The sequence below is a fragment of the Ammodytes marinus genome (assembly GCF_949987685.1).
Source record: "Ammodytes marinus genome assembly, chromosome: 6".
In the NCBI taxonomy this organism is placed as follows: Eukaryota; Metazoa; Chordata; class Actinopteri; order Uranoscopiformes; family Ammodytidae; genus Ammodytes; species Ammodytes marinus.
Window position 1 is genome coordinate 31,182,771 of NC_137235.1, and position 24,445 is coordinate 31,207,215.

At 39.6% G+C, this 24,445-nt stretch overlaps 1 protein-coding gene across 1 annotated transcript in view; it reads left to right on the top strand.

Moving 5' to 3' along the window:
* Positions 1–2,248: 2,248 nt before the first annotated feature.
* LOC307251537 (complement C3-like) overlaps positions 2,249–24,445 on the top strand; it is a gene marked incomplete at both ends in the record, with an annotated part of 98,988 nt that continues 76,791 nt past the window's right edge. The window contains 6 exons of the mRNA XM_080028905.1: positions 2,249–2,325; positions 5,673–5,877; positions 6,027–6,189; positions 11,070–11,157; positions 19,876–19,978; positions 20,331–20,451. Coding sequence (XP_079885031.1) covers positions 2,249–2,325; positions 5,673–5,877; positions 6,027–6,189; positions 11,070–11,157; positions 19,876–19,978; positions 20,331–20,451 — 757 coding nt within the window. The remainder of the gene's footprint in view (positions 2,326–5,672; positions 5,878–6,026; positions 6,190–11,069; positions 11,158–19,875; positions 19,979–20,330; positions 20,452–24,445) is intronic.

Genomic DNA, 24,445 nt, shown 5'->3' on the forward strand with positions numbered 1-24,445 from the left:
TCCCCCCCGGCCGTTGCCCCCCCTCCTCCCCGGGTGATTGACAACCACCCAGCTTACACCGTCCGGCGGTTGATGGACATTCGGCGTCGGGGCAGAGGGCATCAGTACCTCGTGGATTGGGAGGGTTACGGTCCTGAGGAAAGGAGCTGGGTTTCGCGGGGTCTCATTCTCGACCCCTCCCTCATCCGGGATTTCCATCTGGCTCATCCAGAGAAGCCTAGGCCGCCTGGAGGCGTCCATTGAGGGGAGGGTACTGTTGTGGTCACAGCAGCCCGCTGTGTTTTCCTCGTCTGTATCTGCCACTACCCCTGTCTGTCTCACTTCGCACCTGGTCCTCATCTGCAATCACGCTCACCTGGTCTTCACCTCCAATCAACTCCCCTTCATAACCCGTGGATTCCTTGCTGTTGGCGCCAGATCGTCCTATGCGCTACCGTGGTAACTCAGTGTTTCCCCTACCATTATACAGGCCTGGCGGGCCCGCCAGGCCAACGGGACCCCCCGCCAGGCCAACAGCTGCCCAAAAAAAAAAGTAAAAAAAAAGTAAAAAAAAAAAAAAAAAAAAAAAATTAGTATTCTTTTTTTTTTTTTTTTTGTCTCCGCTACGCCGCGCGATGCACGTGTGCATTCGGAGCGCACATGTCAAACAGGGAAACTGACGAGAAAGAACCTTCCTTTATAGGTCCATGGCATAGGCTACACTGGAGATATTTAGGACTCAGTAACAGGGAGTTGAACAGGAAAAAGTGATGAGCAAAACTTAGAAAGTTAAAGTTGCTACGTCGCCATGGCAACCAATCTGTATCAACAGCTGAGACAGCGCAGCAAGTTATCTTGAAAACAGCAGGCTATAGTAGCCCTACAAGCTTTATTTTTTGGTATTTTCAATGCTACTTTATTTTTATGTTTTAAATTGAGAACTAGGCTACATGAAATATAATGGGTCAGAATACAAAATGTTGCTTATTTGGCTTGTGTCTCCAAATTATTCCATAAAATTATTTTAGGCAGGACATATGACAGCTGTTTACAGAGCAAAAAAAATAAAATCAGATTTGGCTTCTCAAAGTGCACCAGTTTGATGCATTTAACTTTAAAAAGGTAAAGGTTTTCTTCCGCAGGGGCATGCCCCAAGACCCCACTAGAAGGTCCATTCTCCCCCAGCAGTCTCAAAAAATCCTGAGGGAAACACAAAATGTACAAACGTACCGAATGTGAAGGCATAACCCTATGCCCTGATTTGTAGCGGGCTGTCAAAAGAGGCTCATCCATAATACAGTTAGTTTTGGTCAATTTCTACTACAAATTTGGTACGCACGCCGCGCACATACTCTTTATCAGCTTTTACCACCGGGCCTAAAAACAATTCTAGGGGAAACATTACGTACCTGGCTCCAGTTTACTGTTCCCTCGCTCTCGCTTACTCATCTCTTGTTTCCTGTTGCCTGTAGCTGTTGACCACAACCTAACTTTTGTTTTTCCTCTGCCTGCAGTATCCGGATCACTCTCTCCAGCTTCCCGGCTTTGGTCACCCCCTGGCTCCCTCACCCACTACCTGCTTCCCCACACCATATATAAATAAACCTTTTTTATATAAAACCTACTTCGTCTCTGTCTGCTCTTGGGTCCAGCATCGTAACCTTAACAAAATTGATTGTGATATTGTGTCTTTGAACTCAATTTAAATGGATGGAATGCCAGTGGGGTGCAAGTTATAAAACACTCATGGTTTAAAAAAAGTTACGTACATTTCACCTCTTGGGCTCTGTAGATTTTAATATATTTGCAGCATCATTTCCAAAATTACATTCCATTAAGCCATAGACTGCTCTAAAATTCTTCCCAAAAATGAAAATGATTTATTTAATGAAACATTAAAATGACAGGATTAAGTTACTTGAATCTGATTGTCATTAGAGGAAATTCTCTGCCAACTAAACTCCAACATGTCTCGCCAGAATTACTCAAACTGACTTTCACCCGAAAAATGTGTGTTTGTGCACGGTCAATATGCTTGATTTTCGGACAAAGTTCATCAGAATGAAACAGTTTCTCAACCACTGCTGGGAAATGATGAAGATGTGTCTGTGTGTTGTGTACATAAGTATATAGATAGACACATTGGGGGTGGGGATGGGAGCAGATAAATGCTCTGAAGTGAATAGGAGCAGCAGGGGGATGGAGGACAGTGTATAAAAGCACACAGCAGAGCAAGAGCCCACAATAACTGTGGAGCAGGATCAGGAGAATGCGTAGGACTGTGCTGTGGCTGTTGGCCTCTCTGGCCACTGCCTCCCTGATTTCTCTGGCTAATGGAAGTCCACTGTAAGTAGACCAGCCTTACTTTTACAATTGATTCCACTGAGCTGAAATTCATTTAAGGAAACACATGTAAACTACTACTACAGTCTGTCAACTCTTGACATTCAAATGCTTTTGGCTAAACTGTAATGGGAGCTTGTCTTACATAATGGGAAGCTGTAGTCCAGTAACAGTTTGTGTCTCAAAAGTCAAGGTACTGTGGTCCTTCAAATTATGCCAGTTAATTAACTTACATTTGGTTCTGAGATGGCACAGTGATGCATTACGCCGTACACGCCAAGCAGTCTAACGTCAAGCTAAAATGTTGTATTGATCCATTCCTGGATCTCAATCAAGATAATCAATGGATCACTCATTGAATGCAAAGTCCATGCTTGAGCTTATCTTTATCTGAGAACGTAGGTAGTGGTTCTTAACCAAGAGATTAAAGGGATAATTAAAGGGGGGGGGGGCCTGTTTCCAAAAATATTCAGGATTTTCTGTTGTTTTTTTTTTTTTCATGTGAAATACCGTACTTTTCGGCCTACAAGCCGCGACTTTTTCCCCGTTTTTCGACCCTGTTATTACACAGCACAGTATATATTCTGTAGCTACTGGGGATGGGCGTTAGTAATCGAGTAGGCTACTCGAGTACTCCTCGTTTCAAATGATCTCGATTGGTGGATGAGGAAAATCGTTTTTTGTTTTTTTTAGTGTTTGTAGCCTTTAGGCGGGCCGCCCCTATTTTAAAATGTTATATACGTGTACAAAACGGCACAAAACGGATATAAAGTTTAACAAAATTAAATATTTTGATCCAAGTTAAATAAACTAAGCGTTGTGTCAAACAGAAACCGCAAATAACTGCCACCTCCGTGCAGCGCAGCCAGTGTGTGGTCTCCACAGCACCGCGGAGCTGAATGCGGTGCTGGAAAACTTGGAAAGACACGTAAAGAAGCCAGGCTGACTTCGGGCACATTCGAGCAAACGACATTTAAGAAGCCTTTATTATGGAATATAGGATTGAGATTCAAAAGCCGACGGTGTAACGTTCCGTTAACGAGGAATTAGTCGCGGTAATTAGTCACGGACAGGAGTGAGCATTAGCCTACTAGCCTTGGATATACTAGCCTACTACTTCTACTGCTTTGGTGAGTTATTTAGCCTATCTATGTGTTTAAATTGTAGGACAATAATTTTATTGTATTTGCTGCCCTTCTTATTTTAAATGCCTATTTTGAATGTTAGCCAACTACAGCCCATGCTTTTTTTCTCTCTCTCTTTTTACCGCAGACCTACTCGATCGGTTTAAATTGTGGCCCGCTTATTTAATTACTTTCAGTTAGGAAAATGTGTTTTAAACTTGTGGAAAATTAATCCTTAATATCATATGGCAACTGTGACTGTTTGACATAAGCATTGAGCGCTTTATTGCGGTCAACCGTTATTCTGTAGACAGATGCGTTGCGTCCTAAAAATCGAAAAAAGTTTAACGAGGAATCGATTGTTCCTCGAGGAATGCAAGCGATCACACGAGTAGCGAAAACACTCGTGCCCATCCCTAATGGCTACTATTGCACAAAATGGTAACACTTACGTACGTTATGCAAATATGCAACTTGTTTGTTGAAATGTGGGAGCTTCCTCAAGCAGCCATCTCTTTCCCGACAATCCCCTCTGTGCACGAACTCTTACATATGGTAATTAAACATTATAACACCTGAGGCTTATTGTCCAGTGCGGCATATAGTACGGAAAGTACGGTACATGACATTTTCCCTTCTACTGACTATCATTCAAATGATCAAGATTTAGTGGAAAGAGCTGAAGGGTTGAGCCCAATACCTTTGACATTCGGTTACGAGCACATTCCTTTTTTTTTTTTTTTAACCTTTATTTATACAGGTAAATCCCATTGAGACCAAAGACTCTTTTGCAAGGGAGACCTGTTTTCCTTTCCCACGTTACCATTCACACAGACATTCATACACCGATAGCAGGTTAACTATCGACACTCACACGAGGCAAGGTGGGTGAAGTGTCTTGCCCAAGGACACAACAACTATGACACAGGTGGCAGGGCGGGGATCGAACCTCCAACCCAGGGGTGTCAAACTCATTTTGGTTCGAGGGCCACATACAGCCTCTCTGATCTCAAGTGGGCCGGACCAGTAAAATAATGGCAACATAACGTACATATGTCAACTCCAAATCTCTAGCTTTGTTTTTCAGTAATATGCTTTATCACTCAGCCTACATTTGTAACCTACATTATCATGGATCACAAGGGATCTCTGTACCCCCAGGAAATGTCTTAGTAAAGGTTGCTGCTGGCCATGGGAATAGCAAAAATTTTGGGGGTATTTTGCTCAAAGATGCCAATATACGCACTAATGAAATAAACAACTGTTTATTTGAATACACAAATACAACAGGCACTGACCTTACAGTTGTCCAATTTTGTTTACTTTATGTACAGGGACACATTTTGTGCAAACATGCAGACAGTACAAAATACAATTAAATAAAAGTGCAACTTCTACTGTTTTGATTTATTTTTAAATACAGATGTTTTGGAATTCGTTTTTCCCAATTTAAAACATAAAAATAAAGCAGCATGGAAAATTAGGAAATAAATCTTGTAGGCCTACACTAGCATGCTCCTGCTCGTTTCGCGCGTGCAGAGCCGCGGACACATCGCGCTTGCTAGTACATTAATTGTTCAGCACTAAAAATATATATATATATTTTTTTTTTGGTTTTTACTTTGCCATAAAGCACTGGAGGAAACATTAATAGCGGTGAAGCAAGATTGCCATTTACCATTTCCCACGTTGCTAAAATGTGCTTTTTTAAATTTTGGCTGCCCCCTAGCGACTGGAGTGAGCATTTTGGTTATTTCTTTAAAAATTCATATCTCCTCACAGGAATGGGCTAGAGACTTACTTTTTTTTTTGAAATGCTCATAAATGTGTGCTCTACAAGTCGCGGGCCAGATTAAATCATCTTGCGGGCCGGATCCGGCCCGCGGGCCGTATGTTTGACACCACTGCTCCAACCCTTTGATCATCAGCCGACCCGCTCTACCAACTGAGCCACAGTCGCTTTTGATTTTAAGGGGTCACATGCAAAAAAGTTTGGGAACCACTTCTCCAAAAGACCAACTCATAAATCCTTAATACGAAAAGGCAAAACACACATCAGTATGTAATCTCTATAAACAGTGACAAGCCCCCACTTTAATATTTGTGCTTTATATTATATATAATAAAATAATAAGGTTTTTAAGTGCATTTTGCTCCTCATGTAGTCCTTTCTGCACTGTGACTACAGAATATTCCCTTTCTCTCTCTTTCTCCACTGCTGTGCAGGAAGGTGATGTCTGCCCCCAACTTGTTGCGTGTAGGAACAGCAGAAACCATCTTTGTGGAGTGTCAAGACTGCACAGGAGAAGTTGAAATTCGTGTTGAAATCAATGTGATGAACCATCCAACTAAAGCCAGAACGCTACTTAATGCTCCCACATATGTGACCCTCACTGAGGCAAACAACTTTCAAGAGTTTGGACAAATAACGGTAAATTAAAAACTGTTACTGTATGTTGCTGTTACATTGCTTCATTTTCTTTCATGACCACAAACAAGATTTACAGAATCTGGAAATAGACATTTAAATACCCTGTCCAGTTCCTCATGCATTGCTCTTCTTTCTTTATACTGGTTCAGATCCCCCCCGGACAATTCAGTAAGGATCCTAGCGTAAAACAGTTTGTGTACCTGCAAGCTAAGTTTCCTGATGCAGTTCTGGAGAAAGTGGTCTTAGTGTCCTTCCAGTCTGGGTACATCTTCATCCAGACTGACAAAACCCTATACACCCCCGACAGCACAGGTGAGTTAAATTCTACCTCAGTGCTGAAAAACACACCTACCTCTGTGAGTATGCTACATATTATCATAGAAAATACATGTTTGACTAGAGGATTTATCAGTTTTCAAATTTCAAAATTGTACAGTATATTACATTTAAGTTAAATCTTTTGACATGAAAAAGATAAGTCACATAATACTTTCCTTCAGCAGCTAAATTAACCCTTTTCTCTGTCAGTTAATTTTAGGATTTTTGCTCTGACGCCCCGTATGAAGCCTGTAGAGAGGGATGATCCTACCCAAACTGATTCTTCTATTACCATTGAGATTGTGGTATTGTATTTCATCTTTTATAAGCACAATTTAATGCATTATTACTATTAGATATTCTGCTTAAACTGTGAGGACAGACATCTTGATGAATTGATCACAGATTCTAAACAGTAGATCATTTCTTGACAAATTATTAAAATAACACGTCCACTGACTGAACCTTGTCTCTTTGTTAGGTTTTGTGTCTACATCTAGTAAGGTTTTGTGTCTATATCTAGTAACACATGTCCTACCACCACTTAAAGTGAAAATAAATGCATACTCCCCTCTAGTGGTTGAGCTGGACCTTGAAGCAGCCTTTCCCAGGGGAAGACAGACAATGTATGCAATAGCTAAAAAAAGAAAAACAATCTATACTGTACATTGGCCAGGATTGATTGCAGACAAAATACATTTTTAAACACAGGAAAATATACCATGCATTTACTACACTAATTTTTAAACTTGTTCTGCTCACTGTTAATGGCTGTTCAATACTGTTTACTTTTAGACCCCTGATGGCATCATTTTACAAAAACCTACTGTGAATATAAAAGGGATCCACTCTGGAAATTTTCAACTGGGGGAAATTGTTAGGTGAGTATTTTATTTAAATTTAAATTAACTTTCCACCATACATTGTATTTCCAAAGGCCTACATTTTGTTACAAAGCGATTCATTGACATTAAAAGGTGGATAACGGGGGAATTTAACTCAAAACATTAATATCTCAAATGATTTAAGTTAATGCAAAGTATATTAATTTTATATATTCTATTAAACAACTAACATATCCTGGTATACATTGCATAAAGTGTGCCACTCTGAATCTTTAGTACACAAACCAGACTGACACTTTTCAATTGTGCAAATACAACTGATAAATTCATGAATACATACAGCATAAGTAGTAGTAGTAGCAATAGTTGTTCAGTACTCATAAGATAATCATAAACATATCACCGTGTAAACATTCAACAGTTAAAAGTGATTTAAAAAGCTTAGCTGAAGCAACAGTGTATATGCCTATAGCACCTATTCCTGTTAAGCACATCTGAACAGGAAAGGAGAGGAAGAGTCGTGTGAGTGTAATGCTATATGCTAACGCTATAAGAGAAGTTCAATGGTCCAGCGGACTAATATTTCCTTTCGGCTATCTTCTACTTGGCCGGAACACTGATTCCTGGGTTCTTAAACCCCTTACGCGCCCCACACACATCCTGCGTCTACCTCTGGAGCGCGTCGCCTTACCTTACTGCTGCGTCTCTCGGACTTTTCTCGGGCACACATGCAACGTCTCAGCAGCTGCTGCAGCGCTGCTTCTAAAAGCCCTATCTTTCTACATAGAGTTTTCATCGATAATTCCCATCAAAAATGAAGTTCTTTCATGTCATCTATGATGCATATGATTTATATTGAGTCTGGACAGTAATCCGTGCGCCCCATTGCCATTTTTTTTCTTTTTTTTTGCCATATGTTCGCTTGTTGGAAGTTTTATTTTGAAGGGGACACACCAGGAAATGGTTAAACTACAGCGAAAGCTGCCAGTATGAAGTCAATATGACTCAGCAGAGTATTTCAAAAATCACTTTACTGATTTATACGGGAGAGAGAGAGGGGGGTGTGGTCGGGGAAGAAGAAGGCCGTAGACACAGAGCAACGGAAAACTGTTGCGCTCATCATGATCTTTTTTATTTCACTATATTGGATCTCTATATGTGTCATTTATCCAAAAATGAAATGCCAGAACTAATTGAAAATTAGGTTTTAAATCCCTCGGATTTTGATTGCACAATTAAATCGTGAAATAAAGGGATTATTCGCGTATACGACTGAGGGATGTTTTATTTTGAAATAAACACACCGGGTAAACGTGTAACTAGAGTGAATGCTGCTGGTATGACTGTCAGCAGAGTATTTCTCTATCAGTTAAAGCACAGAGACGCGAGAGAGACGCGCTGCTCTCAGAAAAAAAATAGGCGAGCCTCCTGAGGTGAAGGGGAGCGTCGCTGCAGACGTGCCTCCGACGCGCCTCAGCAGTGCGTCTGAGGTTGGATGTGTGCTCGCTCTACGTTGATTTCACGGTCTGTGACAAAAAGTCAGACGCAGACGCGAGGTAGACGCGCAGTAGAGGTAGGATGTGTGTGGGGGCCGTTAGTCTCAATAACACCAGTGGGCTCACAGTATATTTAGTAAAATCAGTTTTTGGTCCTTGTTTCTCTAAGCTTAAGCTTTTTCCACCCAGCAGCATTTTTGATCTATGATTTAAAGGTTCAGTAAGCGGAATGGTCAGTTTAGCTAACTTCCTGTCACTGGCTGCAGTTAGCAGATCCCCTCCCTCGTCACCACATTAATGCACTGCGGTCTTCAAGAAGCGAGTTATCTAGCACCATCTCAGATAAATAAGAGTGATAAAACATGATAAAAACCATCAAAACAGACATTGGGAAGGATTTTTACCTGCTCCACCATTGTAGGCGCATAAACATTCCCCCATCTGTCGCTATGCGCGTGCACCGGCAGTGAGACGGGTGCCGGTTTGTAGCGTTCTCTCTTCTGATTGGATATCAGATTCGGGATCCCGAAACGTTTATTTGCAGATTACATGCAGCGCAGGTGACTGAGAGATCGGCTTTATGAAACGTGCACACTATCACAATTTAGATGTTGGAAGTCAATTATGACCCAGCAAAGAAATTGTATTTACCCTGGGTTGCACAAACTTGGCATGAACAAACTGTTGGAATGGACTGATAATAATTCTCTTTAGATCAACACAAAGAAGACAGAAGGGATTGTTTTTGGCTCACCATCTGACTCTCATAAAGTTTCTCTTGTGAAAAAACATCAAGCAGGTATCTTCGTTACAATACTTTGGAGTAAAGATAGACCATCAGTCAGAGCCGGCCCAAGCCTTCAGGGGGCCCTAAGCGAAATATGATTAGGGGGCCCCTCTCCAATGTTAGCGCTGCTGAAACTATAGATCTTTGTTAAATATCATTCACACAACCAGTGTTTTCCGCTAGTGCCTCCACTGTGCAGCTGTGCGAAAATATTAGACAGCCGAGATTCAGACCCTCCTAGGGTGGTCCGGGGGTATGGCCCCCCGGGAGATTTTTTTAACCTTTTTAAAGTGAAATGCATGAATCTGGTGCACTTTGAGAGGTAAATTAAGAGGCTAAATCTGAGAAATTTTGTGTGAACAAATAATTTGGAGACACTGGGTCAGATGAATTAGAAGCTATTGAAGAAGGACGACACATGGATTTTCCATAAAAATATTAATATAAAATAAAATATTATGGAGCTCTTTTTCTTTTACGGGACATATTTCTCTGTAAAATAATGAATGCATTTAAATGCAGTGAGAGGAACGAAGCAGAAGAACTCTGTTGTCCAGCTACTGTATCTTTTTATCCACAGACGAGGCTGAAATAGGCTATAGACTATACACAGTGCATGGGCAACTGAGGGCAGCCCCATTTCCAATTGTTTTTAAATAAACTCAATACACACTGTGCATGGATGTGAACGTGACATGATCAGATAATTTTGGATCCCAGATGAACTGATTACATTTTTTGGCTATTAATTATCTAGACCAAGACATTGTATTCCTTTTATTGTATGATAACTCACATTTGCATAATATGATGTTAATATCAAACACTTTTTTTTTTTTTTAGGGGGCCCCCCCTGGCGGTCGGGGGCCCTAAGCGACCGCTTAGTTCGCTTATGCCTCGGGCCGGCTCTGCCATCAGTTATCATGATATGGCCACACTGACAAGATTTGCAATAAGACAAAACAAAGAATCTGGTTTCTCCGCCGACTTAGATCTTTCGGAGCAAGTAGGCAATTCCTTTGATTATTTTTTAACGCTGTGATAATGAGTGTTTTAAAGGACTCTCACACTACATGGCACAAGAGTTTGTCTGCTACTTCAAAGTCAAAAATGCTCCACAAATGGAAAATATGCACATGAATAGTAGCTCAACCGCTTCAGAAATGGAATAAATCATCATAAAACATACTAAAAATGGCCAACAAACTTTTTTCTGACCCCAACCATGTTCTGAACACAGTACAATTTGTTACCATCAAACAAGAGATATAGGGTCCCAAAATAGAATAAGGTTAGACCGAAGCACTGTTATGGTGCACCATTCAATCCTCAAAATGAATATGGCGCTTGGTCCAAGATTAAATTAATGGGCCTTAAATGCTGTCTTGAAATTGGAAAGTTGTGTGTGTGTGTGTGTGTGTGTGTGTGTGTGTGTGTGTGTGTGTGTGTGTGTGTGTGTGTGTGTGTGTGTGTGTGTGTGTGTGTGTGTGTGTGTGTGTGTGTGTGTGTGTGTGTGTGTGTGTGTGTGTGTGTGTGTGTGTGTGTGTGTGTGTGTGTGTGTGTAGTCCCGGATTTTGGAAGGTGGTAGCAAAGTTCCAGAGCAGCCCACAGCATAACTTTTCTGCAGAATTTCAGGTCAAAGAATATGGTAAGTCTGTCATTACCTGAACTGTTATTTAAAACCTAAAATCACTATCACTGACTTTTTCTGATTGAACATACAAACAATACCATCAAATGTTTCAGTGCTGCCAAGTTTTGAGGTGAAGCTGACGTCTGAGAGCCCCTTCTTTCACGTGGACAGTGAAGAGCTCACCATCAACATCAAAGCCACGTATGTGAATGTTTTTGTTTTGTGGCTTTAATCGAATCAAATCAAATCTGTTATGCTGCCCAAAATCACAAATAGCCTTTTGCCTCAGTGGGCTACACAGTCTGTACACAATATATGACACCCTCTACCCTTAGACCCTAAGCTCGACAGGAATAACTCCCTGCAAAAAACCCTTTAACGGGGGAAAACATTTTTAGAAACCTCAGGGAGAGTGACTGAGTAAGGGATCCCTCCCGTTTAGAGGCAGTTTGATTGGCAGATTGACTGAAGGAGAAAGTACCCCAAAAAATATATTTAAGTAGATTTTCTTTTTGTAATTAGTATTTTATTGAGTTTTTATACACCACTGTTACAATGTAATCAAAATTGTAATCAACATTACAATCGACATCTTACTATTTATCCCTTAGTGATGTTACACTTTTAAAAAATAAAATAAAGATCAAGCCAAACGAGGTAATGGAAATCAGGTAGAAATAGTTAAATAAAAGATAAAATTAAAAATTAAATTAAATTAAATTAAAAATTAAATTAAATATATATATACACAAACGGATCAGTTACAGTAAGCACCACAATCTCATCTGGTAGCAATATACTGCACGCACTTTCCCCATTTCGCCACATATTGTTCAGTCCTGTCATTGATGTTGAAAGAGATTTTTTCGTAGGATGCCACTTTTGCCAACTCCATGCTCCACTCCTGGAAAGAGGGCTCACCTGGGTTCTTCCACTTTCTCATGATAATTTGTTTTCCAACCATTATACTGGTCTGAATAAAGTCCGCTGCTCCATAGTTGGATGTTATTTGTGGGTCATTTAAAACATAAAGCCTAGGGCAGAACTCCAAGGTAGTCCGAGTAATGTTTTCAATGCGATCATGAATCTTTAGCCAGTAGTTCAGAATCATGGGACATTCCCAGAGCAGATGAAGAAGAGTCCCTTCTGAGCTGCAGCACTATCAGCAGTCTGCATTATCCCTCAGCTTCAGCCTGAACAGTCAGCTTGGAGTCCAAGCCACAGCTGCCCAGGGCACCACCGGTATGACTGTGTGTGAACGAATTGAACCAGGAACCCTGTAAAGCGTCTTTGAGTGCCTAGGCAATAAAGCGCTATATAAAACCTATCAATTATTATTATTATTATAAAAGCGGTTAAGAATCGTAAACTGGATTAATCTAATTTTAATGTCTCTTGACACCCTCTTGATGTTTTCACTAATACGATCCCACTCTTTATGTGTAACATCAATGTTCAAATCTGCCGACCAAGTTAACATTGTTGCATAAGATATGGTAACAGTCTGTTGGAATAACATTGTATAAAATATGGAAGCCTCATGCCCCAAACCCATTATTTGGGGCATGAGGGAGAAGGTTTGACTGTTCAGGTTCTATTCCTCTCCCTATGACAGTAAGTAACAAGTGACGCATTTGCAAGTACTTCCAGAAATGATTTCTGGGCAGATTGTATTCACCAGCCAACATCTCAAATGACTTTATATTGTCCCTCTCATATAGGTTTGCTAGTGTAATAATAATTCCTTTTTCTACCCAATCTTTCCATAAAAGAGAATGTTTATTAATACGCAACTTTGGGTTATTCCAAATACAAGATTCAGAATTAAGATAGACATTGATATTAAAAGCTTTAGACAACTTCTTCCACACATTAAAGAGGTTGGATATGATTGGGTGAGATTTTAATTTGGAGGGTATAGTGCTAGACAGAGCATTTATAGGGGCAAGTGGGGAAAACAATCTCTGTTCAATCTCAAACCAGGGAGGGGCTCTCTCAGGTGGCAGTGTCCACTGATCTATATGTCTCAGACAGAAGGCATAATGATACAGGGCTAGCTTGGCGAGGCCCATGCCACCCTTATTGATTGGAACCTGAAGCCTTTCTAACTTTATCCTTGCACGTTTACCATTCCATAAAAACTTTTTGCAAATTTGGTCAAACCTTTTAAAGTACTTCTGGGGTATTGCAATAGGAAGACATTGAAGCAAATAATTCAACCTTGGGATACAGTTCATCTTCAGGACGTTGACCTTTCCCCATAATAATAAGAAAAGTGGTGACCATCTATCTGTATCTAATGACATTTTAAAAAGTGGGTCCAAATTTTTTTTCGATTATTTTATCAATTTGACGAGGGAAGAGAATACCAAGATATTTTATGCTTTCAGTAGGCCACTGAAATAGCCCCGCCTGAAATAAAGTTTTTGGGCAGTATGAGGTCAGTGGAAGGGCCTCTGACTTAGTCCAGTGGACTTTATACCCTGATATTTTGGAGAATGACTCAATAACGTCCAATAATGCTGGGACAGATCTGGCTGGGTCCGAGGTAAGCCAAAAAATGTTGTCCGCGTAAAGCAGAAGCTTATGTGTACACACATTTATTTTAACCCCCTGAATATTCTGATTCTTCCGAATATCTGCCGCAAGAGGCTCAAGAGCTAGACAAAACAGCCCTGGCGATAATGCAGGTGTGAAATAAGAGGAAATCAGACCATTTGTTCTCAAAATGTTCTCTGTGGGTCTTTGTAAAGAATATCTATCCATCTGAGGAATGTTTGACCAAATCCAAAAGCTTTAAGAGTATTTTCTAAAGCACATTTCGGACACAAGGCCACAAGTATGAAACATATACCTCCACTCCAGCCTATCAAACGCTTTCTCAGCGTCAAGTGAGATAGCTGCTGTTGGATCGTTGGAGTCCCGCACCGACCACATAAAACGTCTCACATTATCAGAGGAATTTCTTTGTCTAATAAAGCCCACTTGGTCCGGATGGATAAGTGACCTAAGTGTTTTATCCAATCTATTTGCAAGTATTTTAGATAAAAGTCTACAATCAAATTGGACGATAGCTTTTACAATCAGTCGGGTCCTTTTCTTTTTTAAGTATAAATGTGATAATTGCCTGGTTTAAGGAGGGAGGTAATTTGCCAAATTCAAATGCTTCTGTATGCATGTTTTCAAATAATGGTAATAGATCTTCTGCGTAACATTTAAAGAATTCTGCCGTAAACCCGTCTTGGCCTGGGGATTTACCTGCTGGTAGGGCCTTAATTGCATTAAGTATCTCCTGGGAACTAATAGGTGAATCCAAGTCTTCCTGTTGTGAGCTACTCAGCTTCGGAAGATTTAATTTATCCAAAAATTACATTATCTCTTCGTCCGTGGCAGTGCTTTCATATGTATAAAGATTTATATAAAATCTCTTGAATGCATAATTTATTTCCCTAGATTTAGTTGCCAGGCTTCCTTCCCCAGTCGTCACTGCTGTTACAGAAGATTTGGACTCTTTTTGTTTAATGTACCTGGCCAAAAATTTCCCTGCCTTGTCCCCCGATTCAAAAATAGTCTGCCTGGACCTAAACAAAAGATATTCAGTTTTTTTGGATATTAATATATTATATTCATATTTAAGGTGAGTCAATTCTTTTAAAATAGATTCAGATATATTCCTTTTCAATTTAGCTTCAGTGTTCTTAATTCTCTTTTCTAGATCTATGAGTTTAGCAGCATTGACCTTCTTCTTATGAGAACAATATTGAATAATAAATCCCCTTAGAAAGGCCTTCATGGCCTCCCAGGCCACTATGGCAGAGGGAGATGTGGGGACATTGGTCTCCAAATACAGCCTAAACTGGGCTCGAAGATCTTCCTAAATAGATTTTTTTTTAAAGAGGACCTATGATACTTTTCGACTTTTATGACCTATAAACGTTGTTATAATGATTTATAGTCATGTTTAACCATACTAGAATATCAAATAATTACGTACATGCATTTCGACGTATTCCCTGCTGACCGTCTGGGGTGGCTATGCAGAGCACTAAAAACTATGGCAGCCGGTCGAGCCGAACTTGTTCAAATTTCCGGGTTTTCTCTGTCACGCTCGGGTCGTTTCTGTCATGTTTCCATGTACGGTAATGCTGCCGCTCAGGCAAGCTCCGGCTGCATGCCCCCACCTTTCTGGAAATTTCCTGAAATTTCCCGCTACTGGAAGGACGGTAACCAATCACAACGGAGTGGGGTTTGCAGCAGGGGGGGGAGGGGCGGAGAAGCTCAAAGCAGTGTGTAGAGAGAGACTGCTGTGCTGGCTAGGGTAAGAGGAAGAGTGTCCCGAAAATCTACATAGTTTTTTGTGATGTGATTCGTGTCAGGTTACTCTATAGCAGTTTTTAACAAGAAATTTAGACCAGAAAAGTAGTATAATAGGATCTCTTTAAAGTAAACTCAATATATTAAAGTGTGTTTATGAGCAATGTGAGCTGTGTTAAATTGAAACAATTAAGTTATACTTAAGCACCGCTTCAACATAATTTAAGTGTATTTCTTACCTCATTTGCATACCAAAATAGTACAACTTATTTTGTACTTAAGTATACTATTTAGGGGGCGCCCTTAGCTCAGTTGGTAGGGCATCTATTACATACTATTGAACCTATACTACAATATACTTCAGTAAAGGGTTTTATTAATTAAAAGTATACTAATAGTTTACTATTAGCATTTTACAAATATACTTCAGTAAAGGCTTTTTATTCATCAATAGCATACTATAGTATTTATACAGGTATGTCCCATTTTTCAAGGGAGATCTGAGGGGTATACTACGAAGCAAACTCAACAGAGCCCGGCTCTCTTTTCTCTTTCCCTATGACAATGCCACGTTATGTGGCTTGTAGCCTACGATGTGAAACATAATTTTTACTGTTTTTTGCTGCTGGACGTGCGGCTCGCGAGAAGAATAGGCTCAAGCTGACACTCAGCTGATTTAGCTGTGTATCAGCTGGGTGTCAGTTCGGCGCAGTTCAGCTCCAAACTGACACGGGGATAGTATTGACGGTTCCGTACATGGGAAGCAAAATAAAAAAACACACTAATTGCGCAGCGTAAACCTGTTGGCACTGTGCCGGAGACGCTCCCCTCTCCTTCATCTGATCGCTGAACACATTCAGCATTTTTACGCGCCCTCTTGATCAAATGCTATATATTGTTCTGTGCTCCCAGTCAAACCACAACTTATCGTCCTAACAATGGGGACTACAACACTTTACCATAATGTAAAGCTGACGGCGATTTATTAAAAAAAAAAAAAAAGGCACAATGCTTCCTGCATTTGGGTCGGATCGAGTCCGGCCAAATTCACACCACAAACGAACTGCAGCAGAGTTTGTTTGGAAGCACACCGAGACCACCTCTTCAGCTGGGTCTCGGAGCGCTTGTTTGGTCCGCCCCCGAGTGGGATTGCTGTATTCACACCTGCCTGAAAGATGCGCACCGAAGGCAGAAGTGCACCTGAGTTTGTTTCAACCGAACTAAACACGGCAGGTGTGAATACACCCTAACACTCTACCCACTTCACGACAGCCGCTGAATAGTTTTCACTGATAAATATAGTACCGTATACATTTAGCATTCTGTCATTACATTAAAAAATAAATAAATACAATTGACATATTTTTAATACCCTCATAGCATTATAAAATGTGGCCTATGTTAATGTTATACATGTAAATGGTGCAATAAAATGTGCAGTACTCTTACATATTTTCAGATAATTCCTTTTATTGCACAGGTTTTGTTATATAAATAGAGAAAATAAAAATTATCCTTTTAGGAGGAATACTTTTAATCAGGGGTTAGCAGAGTTAAAAACCACAATACGGAATTAAAAGGTACCAACATTTATTACAATAAAAAAAATCCTAAAAGAGCAATTGTGTAGCTGAAATGTATAATACAAAATTATAAAAAAAAATTGTTTACTATGCCCTATCTGGTTGCAAAGAGAGGGTGTATATCAGGAGGTGTGAATCATGTAGAAAAATGTGTACTTTTCTTAATATAAAAAAAAGTGAATCTTTGGGGGGTAAAACATTCATTGGTGAGTTATCCTTATATTATGGTTACATTTTAGGAATGTATATGATTGCACTCTTATGAAACTAGCTATAAATGCTTTTTCTCAATTTCAATGTTTTTATTCTCAAGATATTTCGTGATAAAATTATAATACTTAAGGTAACTTTAACACAAAATACACTCAAACATAACACACTTTTTATAATTATACTCAAGCACATTAGAAATACACTGAAACATAGCACACTGTTTATACCTATACTTAAATGCAATTTAAGTGAAGCAAACATTAAAGTATACTTTTTAAAACTATATTTATACAACACTTAAATATACTAATAAAAATCATACTTTAACTGTACTTTAGAATAGTGCATTGAAGCACATATGAACACACAGCAAAAGTGGTGAAGAATTTAGGGGACAAACACATTAACGTTTTACAGTGGCCCAGCCAGAGTCCTGACTTGAATCCAATTGAGAATCTGTGAAGGGATCTAAAGATCAGGGTGATGGCAGTGAGACCCTCCAAACTGAAAGAGTTGAAGCTCATTGCTAAAGATGAATGGGCAAAAATACTAGTGGAGACATGCAAAAAGCTGGTCAGCAATGATAGGAAGCGTTTGATTGCTGTAATAGCCAATAAGGGCTTTTTCTATTAATTATTGAGAAGGGTATGCATAAGTTTGGACATGCCACTTTTTGTTCAAATGTAAATATAAGCTGAAAAATATTTATTTCCACAATGATGCCTCTTGAACATCATCTTATTATCTTCTGGGAGAAGCCTGTGTCATTTACAATCAAGAAAAAACGTGCTGGTTGATTAAAAGTAACTTTAAAGAGATCCTATTATACTACTTTTCTGGTCTTAATTTCTTGTTAAAAACTGCTATAGAGCAACCTGACACGAATCACATCACAAAAAACTATGTAGATTTTCGGGAAGCTCTTTCTCTTATTTTGGCGATCCAGCAGGCCCTGTAAACACTTTGCTTCTGCCATCTCCGCCCCCTCCCCCCCCCTTCCTGCAAACCCAACTCCGTTGTGATTGGTTACCTTGCGAAGGGAAGTCGGGCTGGTAGGAACCTGTAGGCCTACTTTGATAAAATATAGTGAAAAAATTCTAAATGTCTAGTCTGCAAAGAAACAGCCCAGGCGGGACGCGAACTCGGGTCTATTGTTTCATCAACTAACTCCCTACCGGCTGAGCTAAGCGAGCACTGAGATAATAATGTCACCCCTGCTATATATAGCAACCTGGGAGCTTGCCTGAGTAGCAGGCTGCAGCATTACCATATATGGAAACATGACAGAAACGATCCCAGCGTGACACACACATCCCGGAAATTTGGACAAGTTCGGCTCGACCGGCTGCCATAGTTTTTAGTTCTCTGCACAGCCACCCCAGACGGTCAGCAGGGAATACGTCGAAATGCATGTTACCCAGGGGGCAAAGTGATTTTATGGACATGGAGCGTTGTAAAAGGTTGTTCACCTAAAATGACATCTAGGACCTTCCACGATCACAACCTGGTTGGACTACCTTGTCAACAAGCTGCTGGAAAGCTACAGCGGGCCGACATAGCAAATCAGAACCACTGTTTAAGTGAATGGGGGTGAATGGGGATGGGCTAATGGGGAATTTTTTTAACTTATAGATATCATTATGAAACTTTGCCAGTTGATTACTGACATTAAAACAAAAACTTTTTGTATTACAGTATTTTCGAAATTTTTTAAATAAATATGAAAAATCATCAATATCTTACTAATGATGCGTAAATTTGCATATCTGCAAAGCCCCAAAATCTAGATGTTGGAAGAAAACAAAGTCAATTTGTTTTTAAATTTTGAAAACAAAACAAGTGTCCAACTGCCTCAAGCCTTTCCTAATCACAGTTCAAATTTGATCAATAACCCATAGAAAATACATTTTTTACAGTTACATTTCATGTGCTATGGACCAAAAGTGTCCTTTTGGAGTCTCCAGCTGGTATTTTAGGAAACGGCTAGACATTCCCTTGGAAAAAACTGTGTAAAAAATTCATTTTTTATGGGTTATTGATCAAATTTGAACTGTGTTTAGGAAAAGCTTCAGGCAGTTGGACACTTGTTTTGTTTTCAAAATTTAAAAACAAATTGACTCTGCTTTTGTCCAACATCTAGATTTTGGGGCTTTGCAGATATGCAAATGTATGCATCATTAGTAAGATATTGATGATTTTTCATATTTATTCAAACTTTTTGGAAAATACTGTAATACAAAAAGTTGTTGTTTTAATGTCAGTAATCAACTTTAAAAAAATTCCCTATTATCCCATCCCCATTCACTTAAACAGTGAATGGGGCTTTTCTGTAGCTTTCCAGCAGCTAGTTGACCAGGTTGTCCACCCAGGTTGGGATCCTGGAAGGTCCTGGATATAATTTCTGGTGAACAACCTTTTACAACGCTCCATGTCTGTTTTTCCAAAAAAAGGGGTTTTGCCCCCTAGGTATGTACGTAATTACTTGATACTCTAGTATGTTTAAACATGACTATAAATCATTATAACAACGTTTATAGGTCATAAAAGTCGAAAAGTATCATAGGTCCTCTTTAAGTCAAAATTTGCCAGGGGTATAATTTCGGCATGACTGTACTTAATACACTTTAGATATACTTTAAGAATAAAAAAATATGCTATACTTTCACTTGGGCAATGGGAGAAAATAGAGGTTGTGTTGGGGTTCTTGCAGTTATTTTAATTTTTTGTTGTTACATTTGGACCATCCAGTTTTTAATTGTACTGTTTACTTCACTGTGGGCTTAAACATGTCTTTTTGTTGTGCTGGTAGATATCTGTTTGGTAAGGAGGTGAATGGGGTTGCCTACGTGGTGTTTGGGGTCAATCAAGAGGGCCAAACGAGGAGCTTTCCAAGTTCTCTTCAGAGGATTCATGTAAGCACATACTCAAACCTTTGATGCATGTCAGTCTGTCTGTCAGTTTTCCAGTTGATTGGTGATTTTGTCTTATACATTTTGCATTTAATAGCCTCTACTTAACCAGTGTTACTGAAACCAAATTATTTTCTAGAATTCACTAGTTTTCAGATGGCAGCCGTTAATTTAACTAAGTTGTATGATTCCTATCCTACAGTTATTAAGTATTTACGATGTTCCAAAGAAAGGCAACCTTATGCAAGAATTTAAACTTTTTATGTAACTCCAACTGTTCACCGACTTACTGTATTACTGTACCACATTAGTCTACTGTATTTCAAGATGCATTTTTTGTATCATGTCACATTAGATTAACGAAGGTAATGGAGTGGTCACACTGAGGAAAGAGCACATCAACCAGACCTTCCCAAACATCAATATCCTGGTGGGGAGTTCCATATACGTAGCTGTCAGTGTTCTGACAGAGAGTGGTAAGTCACAAAAAAGTAAATTGGTAAAAGATATTAGTATGGCTTCATTATTTTTGCAGAACTATAGACATATGTCAGTTGAGAGTTGTGTAACTACAGTATATCTCAATCCTTGTTTGATTTGATAAATGTGCCAAACAATATCTAAATGTGTAGCGAGATTTTTAATGGGTACAGGAATCTGCATATTTATATTAAGAGTGTAGTGGTTACAGGTCATTCATATTAATTTTGCTTTTAGAAATTATCTGAAACAATACAACTTTAATCATTATTAAAGTTCTCGTAAAGGGGCACCACTGGACCCATTTAGGTGTTTGAAGAAATTTGGTTTGAGCCCAGTTTGTTTGAGACTGAGGTGCACCAATTCAGTGCCTTCATTCAAAGGATGCTGGCCAAGGGTGTCGTCACGACTCACATAGTGAGGTTTTGACCTCTTTATGCATCCATCATCTCGATCTCAGCGTCTGTCTGGAATGGTGGAGGACACTAGGTGTACAGTGGCCCTTGGTGGGACAGTTTAGGAACATAGTTTGATAATTTAGTGATGGTCATATGAAATCAGTATGTTGGTGTTAGTGTAGTGTAGGCAGGGTTATATATGTTGATATGGTGGCCTGCTACCTAACTAGGGTGAACCTACTGATGTGGGTCTTAACCCCCTTTGGAGGGGAGACATTGTTTGGATGTCAAACGGCACTTAGAAGGGGGCTTGGTAACTAAACATATGAGTACATTAGTTTCTTGTACTTTGGGAAACCAATCCTATAGCCTCACTTTCAAAATAACACAGTAACTTAATTACACCTGACACGTTCACAGACCAACATAATGACACACACACTTACAAGCCAGCACACACACTTCTTTTCAACCCTGCACTGAGTTGACCAACTCAGAGTGGAGGGTTGATGAGCAACTCTGGGTTATCGGTTTCAGAACAGCTGATCAGCACCGTTAGGTAAATCAACTCAGAGTCTGCTCCCTCTGGTTTGAGCGTGTGCATAAAAGCCATCGTCAATGGATCGCTGATAACATGATTCACCATGGAAACAGGAGACACAAATGCTCGATCATCCCACTTTTCCACTTCTAAAAAAAAAGAAAAAAAAAATCTCCACGTCTCTACTCCTCCGTCTAGAGTTAGAAATATAACTGAATGAACAATAGGCCTGTATGATACAAAGAATAATTAACAGGGATATTATTTCATAACTCTGATCTAATCACCTCTGCAATTCAGAAAAAAATGGGCAAGATGGGTATGAGAAGCAATAGCCTATTTAAAAAAGTTACACATAAAGTCATACATTTAAAGAGGCTCGTCTGAGACTTTGGGAAGACATAAGTGAACACAAATGAACAGTAAAGATCGCTTGCAGCTGCAGCGTTACATTTCAGCCAGACAGAAATCTGCTCAGCGGCACAGATGTTAGAAAACCCCTGTTAGTTAAAAAAAGAATAAAATACAACACAAATAGGCTAATTAATCTGAATGTAGGATAGTCATGCTGTTTGAGGTGGCCGCTTGTATGAACGACACAAGGGCTGAGAGTACTGATCATATAGATGACTGATCAAACGCAAAATCAGGAGATTTCTATGGAGGGATTTTGCTTTAAACTGTACAGGGACATGCTTCATTCAGTCGGAGCTGCAGCGTAAAGTGACGCGTAAAGTGACGCAAATGTAACACATGCTTCATTCAGTCGGAGCTGCAGCGTAAAGTGACGCGTAAAGTGACGCAAATGTAACACCTTCTTGGTTTAGCAGATTTAAATTTCAATGTAAGACAATATTCTGGGCCAGATTGTTAGGTTCGATTTAGGGCTGTACGGTATGGTCTAAAATGTATATCACGGTATTATTATTATTTAATTTTTTTAAGATTTTATTTTGGCATTTTTCAAGCTTTATTTGACAGTACAGAGTTGAAATGGGGAGACAGAGAGAGAGGGGGATGACCTGCAGTAAAGTCCACAGGTCGGACTCGAACCTGTGACCACTGCAACGAAGGCCGGAGCCAATATGGTACACGCTCTATGCGCTACGCCACCGGAGCGCCCCGTATCACGGTATTATTTGAAGCATAGACGGTAACGGTATTATATCACGGTATATTCATTAATCTTTTAGCTATTACTGTAAGGCAAGGCAAGGCAAGTTTATTTATATAGCACAATTCAGACACAAGGCCATTCAAAGTGCTTTACAGGGGCAAGATTAAAATACACAATATACGAATGAATAAAACATTTAAAAGCGAATGAATAACATTTAAAAATTACAGGTTAAAATGGAAACAGAAAAGTCTTCAGACTTGATTTAAAAGAACTGAGAGTTGCAGCAGACCTCAAGTTCTCTGGGAGTCTGTTCCAGTGTTTTGGTGCATACAAACTAAACGCTGCTTCTCCTTGTTTAGTCCTAACTCTGGGGACTGTAAGTAGACCTGTCCCAGACGACCTAAGGGCTCTGGACGGCTCATAACGTATCAGCAGATCGGTAATATATTTTGGCCCTAGACTATTTAGGGCTTTATAAACTAACATTAATATTTTGAAATCAATTCTTTGAGTGACAGGAAGCCAGTGTAAAGACCTCAGAACTGGGGTGATGTGATCCACTTTTTTGGTCCTGGTGAGTACTCGAGCAGCAGCGTTCTGAATTAGCTGAAGCTGTCAGATAGATTTTTTTGGAAGCCCTGCAAGGACACTGTTACAGTAGCCAAGTCTACTAAAGATAAATGAATGGACAAGTTTTTCTAAATCTTGCTGAGACATAAGCCCTTTAATTCTTGATATGTTTTTAAGGTGGTAATAGGCTGATTTATTAATTGATTTAATGTGTTTTTTGAAATTCAAGCCTGAGTCTATGACAAGATTTCTGGCTTGGTGTGTGGTTTCTAGCATAACAGATTTAAGCTCTGCACTGACTTTTAATTGTTCATCTTTGGCACCAAAGACAATTACTTCAGTTTTGTCGTTGTTTAATTGAAGAAAATTTTGGCACATCCAATCATTGATTTGTTCAATGCACTTACTTAGTGTTTGAATTGGACTATAGTCACCTGGTGATATGGTTATGTAAATTTGTGTGTCGTCTGCATAATTGTGGTCGCATAATTTGTTCTTATTCATAATCTGAACTAGTGGGAGCATGTAGATGTTAAACAGAAGAGGCCCAAGAATGGAACCTTGGGGAACCCCACATTCAATATTTGTTCGCTCGGATGTGAAATTGCCTATTGACACATAGTATTCTCTGTCCTTAAAGTAGGATTCAAACCAGCTTAGCACAGTTCCAGAAAGTCCAACCCAGTTTGCAAGGCGATCTAGTAATATGTTGAGGTCAACTGTGTCGAAAGCAGCACTGAGATCAAGTAAAACTAAGACAGAACTTTTGCCACTGTCTGTGTTTAAGTGGATGTCATTGAGGACCTTAACCAGAGCGGTCTCAGTGCTGTGGTGTTGTCGAAAACCTGACTGGAAGACATCAAAGCAGTTATTCATTGCTAAGTAGTTATTTAGCTGTTGATAAACAACTTTTTCAATGATTTTGCTTAGAAAAGGAAGGTTAGATATGGGCCTATAATTGTTCATGAGTGATGTATCTAAATTGTTCTTTTTTAGGAGTGGCTTAATGACTGCTGTTTTCAGGGCCTGTGGGAATACACCGGTGCGAAGGGAAATGTTTACAATTTGTAGAACATCTGAGGCCATACAGTTAAAAACGGTTTTAAAGAAGCCTGTGGGCACAATGTCAAGGCAACAGGAAGAGGAGTTCAGGTGTTGTATAATGTCCTCCAGGTTTTTGTGATTGATCAGATAAAATTCTGTCATTTTATTTGCATTGATTTTAAGTGGGCACAGGGAAAACACATATGTTGAACTTGGTATTGATGCGGTGACCGCTTGTCTAATTTTGTCAATTTTGTCTGTGAAAAAGGAGGCAAATTCATTGCAGGCTCTTGTGGAAAGATGCTCAGATGCTACTG